The sequence below is a fragment of the Sphaerodactylus townsendi genome, linkage group LG02 (genome assembly GCF_021028975.2).
Source record: "Sphaerodactylus townsendi isolate TG3544 linkage group LG02, MPM_Stown_v2.3, whole genome shotgun sequence".
Classification (NCBI taxonomy): Eukaryota; Metazoa; Chordata; class Lepidosauria; order Squamata; family Sphaerodactylidae; genus Sphaerodactylus; species Sphaerodactylus townsendi.
The window spans coordinates 166,183,713-166,187,356 of NC_059426.1; the positions used below are offsets into that span (position 1 = coordinate 166,183,713).

Genomic DNA, 3,644 nt, shown 5'->3' on the forward strand with positions numbered 1-3,644 from the left:
TCATCAGGAGGTTCTCCTAAAGATACTCTGAAATTTTGGTGCTGCTAGCTTAACAATTGCACCCCTGACAGCAGGTGCCCCCCAAGGGGCAGGCCTAGATGTCTTCACTAGAAACATGCTGCAGTGAGGATGTTGGAACCTGGATGAAAAGGTGCCAATTCTTTTGAAACTTGGGGCCTTTCCCCACTTCCCTTAAGCCCCGCGCTACTCGAGGAGAGTAGCGCCAGGTCCCCCGGCACTCCCCACTGAGAGGGGCGGCGACAGCGCAGCCGCCCCGAAGCTGCTGCTGTCGCGCCCCTCAGCACGCAGCATCCCAGGCGCTCTTCTAAACGGCGCCTTTTGATGGCCCCCCTGCCAAGAGAGCGGGGTCGTGGGGACGGCCGGGCTGGCGCCAGATGATGCAAGGCGTGGCTGGGAGAGCAGCGCCCAGCATAGAGGGGACCGATGGGAGTGGGGAAAGGCCCTTGGTTGTATCTAGATTAAATCCACTTTCACATTTGTTTGCAAGTGGATTTTACTATTCCGCCCAGTTGCAAAGTGCATTGAAAGTGGATTGAAAATGCATTATTCTGCATGTGCGGAAGGGGCCTTCAATAGATGCATAGATGGCTAGAGGCATGGTCCTCTATAATGCAATGAGGCAGCTCCAAACGTCTGAAAGAAAAGTCAAAAGTGCCTCTGAACAGGCACAGAGCGGGGATGGAGGAACACACAGGCAAAGATGGCTGGCCACTTCCTGGGAATCTGGAGTTGGAAATGACCGTGAGAATGGACACCATAATGCTATGTTTCCCTCGCCCCTCAGCAGAAGGGAGGACTGTGTGATGCCCACACTAATCCTCCCCCACCCCCTCCCACAGCCCTGGCCAAGACTGGATCTGACTAAACTGCACAGTCCACATATATTGAGGATCTGGGGTCCAGCTTTCCTAACAGAACAAATTGTTTCCAGACAGAACTGACAACTGGCATTTCTTTTCTTCTTGAAATTCAGCAGTTTTGAGAGAGTGTGGAGGAGGAGGAGAAGGAGGAGTTTGGATTTCTACCAGCTTTTTTCCACCTTGAAGGAACCTCAAACTTCTTTTCTTTCCCTCCCCACAACGAACACCTTGTGAGGCTGGTGGGGCTGAGAGAGTTCTGAGAGAACTGCGACTCAGCCAAGGTCACCCAGCAGGCCTCACGTGGAGGAGCGGGGAAACAAACCCAGTTCACCAAATCAGAGTCCATGCACCGCTCATGTGGAGGAGTGGGGAAACAAACCCGGTTCTCCAGATTAGAGTCCACCCTTTTTACCCACTGCACCACATTATGGCAATCTGGCTCAAAAAGAGTGGAATTTTTAAAAATTTTATATTTAGAATGTTTTAATTTACTTATTATTTATTTAGTCATTTTATTTATTTATTTATTTAGACAGACAGACAGGACAGACAGACAGACAGACTGTTTCCGGACGGCCTTTTGGGATCCCTACTGGAGGCGGCCTAAATTGTAGGGCACGATCTGCACTCTGCACATGCTCAGACTAGACGCTCTAGCTATCCAATTCGGATCCAGGCGCCGGCGGAACCTTCTGTCTAGCCGGGACCGGCCCGTTTGAAGGAGACCGAACCTTTTACAGCCCCCCCCCCCCTTCTGATCCTGCCCTGGGCGCCTTTCCGAAGTCACCCAAGGGGGACGTGGGAACCGATGCGGTTCCCGTGCCAAGCGGGGAAAAGGTGCGGGCTGTCGGGGCCCATCCAGGCCGGGCAGACGTTCACGTGTCGACGGATGGCTTGTCTGAAACGCCACCCGGACCCGGGGGAGGGTCCACGAATGAAGGAGGCCCGAGAGGCGGCCAGCGCCCCGGAGAAGGCAGGCGAGGCTCCGCCCTGCGTGCGCTCCGGAGCCCTTTCCCTTCTCCAAGCCGGCGCCCGTCCCTCCTCCTCCCCACGCCTTCCACGTGGGCCCGCGGGCAGGGCAAGGCAGGGCAGGGCGGGCTCCTTCCCCCGGGCTCCCTCCCAGCCCCAGAGAGAGTCCCTGCCGCTGCCCGGATCAGCTCGCCGCGCGCTCTCGGCTGGCCGGTTCTGGCTCTGCGATCCTTTTCGGGCCGGGTGGCGCGCGCCGGAACTCACTGGATCCGGGAAAGGGGGGGGGGGGCGCACGGGGCTGGAGGACCCCAGGATGTCGCTGCTGTCCTAAACCTGCCAAGGAAGGAAGAGAAGAAGCCGCCGCTTGGAAGAGAAAAAGAACAGCACAGAGAAGTTCGCCTCTTGGGTAAGATCGCAGTTTTTACGCGCCAGGTTTCGGGATCGGGTCGCTTCTCGATGGCAGGATCAGTTCGGTTCTCTGCGTTTGGGGGAGGGGGGGGGATGACAGTCCTCCGAGCCCCGTTGGGTTGTTCCAGTCCCCCCCCCCCTCTTTTCTGTAAAATAAAGTGCGGCTTTGCTTGATCTGCTGCCCACATTGACAGCTGAGATGCTCCAGAGCTTGTTTGGGGGGGCGAGGGCTTGACTGAAGTTGGCCGAAGAGGGCCTTCTTCCTTAAGGTCTCGTCTCTCCCTGCGCCCTACTCGGAATCCGGGTTGTGTGAAAATGGGTGCATTTCTCTTCTCCCTTGCCGTGGGTGCCTGGCGAATGAAAGGAAGCCTTCTAAGCTGACAAGGATGGCTATATGGGTTTAGGAAAGGGCAGGTAGCGAGAGATGCTAGAATTTGTTAGCATCAACAGCAAGGTTGCAACCTGGTGTACATGTTGTGACTATGGATGGACGGATGGAGAGGCAGACTGACAAGAGTCTATCTCTGCAGTTCTTGAAAGGAATAGAATACTTTGTTTCCCCATCCTTTTTAAAAATTGGAATTGTTGACTTTTCAATAACAGAAAAAGAAAGGAAACAAAATTATAAAAACAGAACCCGGATCTTAGCTTCGTTCCAATTCTGGGCATGAAGAGAGCTGAAATAATTGTTGCAAACATATCTTACATAATGTTTTTTTCAGAGATAAATAGCCTTTATAAAAAAGACATTAATAATTAAAAGGCATTTGACAGATATATTTATGTTCCAAGACCTCTCTTACTAAATGCCAGTCCTAATATCAAATCATACACTTCTTGTTTGGTATCATTCGCCATTCAGGGTTTTTTTCTTAACAGTGGAGTGCTTTGATTCACTGATTTCATTTTTATTTAAGACACCTTTATCCAACTGGTCGAACACGCAGGGGATTCAAAGGCTCATCGATATGCGTTGAACAGAACTAGACCGCCTAACGTGCGTTGAACAAAACTAGACCACCCAGTATGGACTTAACGTAGATGATGAACCCTGTGGTCTGTTCTGCTTCTGTGGCTGATCCAAGGCCGCAACCTTTAAGCCAGGAAACGAGAGACTTTGGTCAACCCCAGGTTTGGCTAATCTTGGCTAAAAGGTTTTCAGTTCCCTCTCTTTACAGTTTTAGCCTTAGAAAAATTCTATGGGGCATATCTAGGGAAAATGTAGCCCAGTGCAAAATCTGAGTTTTCCACCACCACCCCATCCCCCGTATGGGTGGCCGCCCTCCCCCACCATGATTAAACAACTTTTGTTGCACTAGGTTGCAGGTGTCAAACTCGCGGCCCTCCAGATGTTATGGACTACAGTTCCCATCATCCCCTGCCAGC

At 52.4% G+C, this 3,644-nt stretch overlaps 2 protein-coding genes across 2 annotated transcripts in view; one reads left to right on the forward strand and one right to left on the reverse strand.

Annotated features, from left to right (window-relative positions):
* Positions 1–1,664: 1,664 nt before the first annotated feature.
* Positions 1,665–3,644, reverse strand: part of LOC125426389 (inverted formin-2-like) — a 54,531-nt gene continuing 52,551 nt past the window's right edge. The window contains exon 17 of the mRNA XM_048484646.1: positions 1,665–2,177. Within this exon, the coding sequence (XP_048340603.1) occupies positions 1,665–2,177 (513 nt within the window). The remainder of the gene's footprint in view (positions 2,178–3,644) is intronic.
* The window catches only part of LOC125426390 (inverted formin-2-like), a 100,915-nt gene continuing 99,225 nt past the window's right edge, over positions 1,955–3,644 (forward strand). Inside the window, exon 1 of the mRNA XM_048484647.1 lies at positions 1,955–2,256. The gene's annotated coding sequence lies outside the window, so the exon portion shown is untranslated. The remainder of the gene's footprint in view (positions 2,257–3,644) is intronic.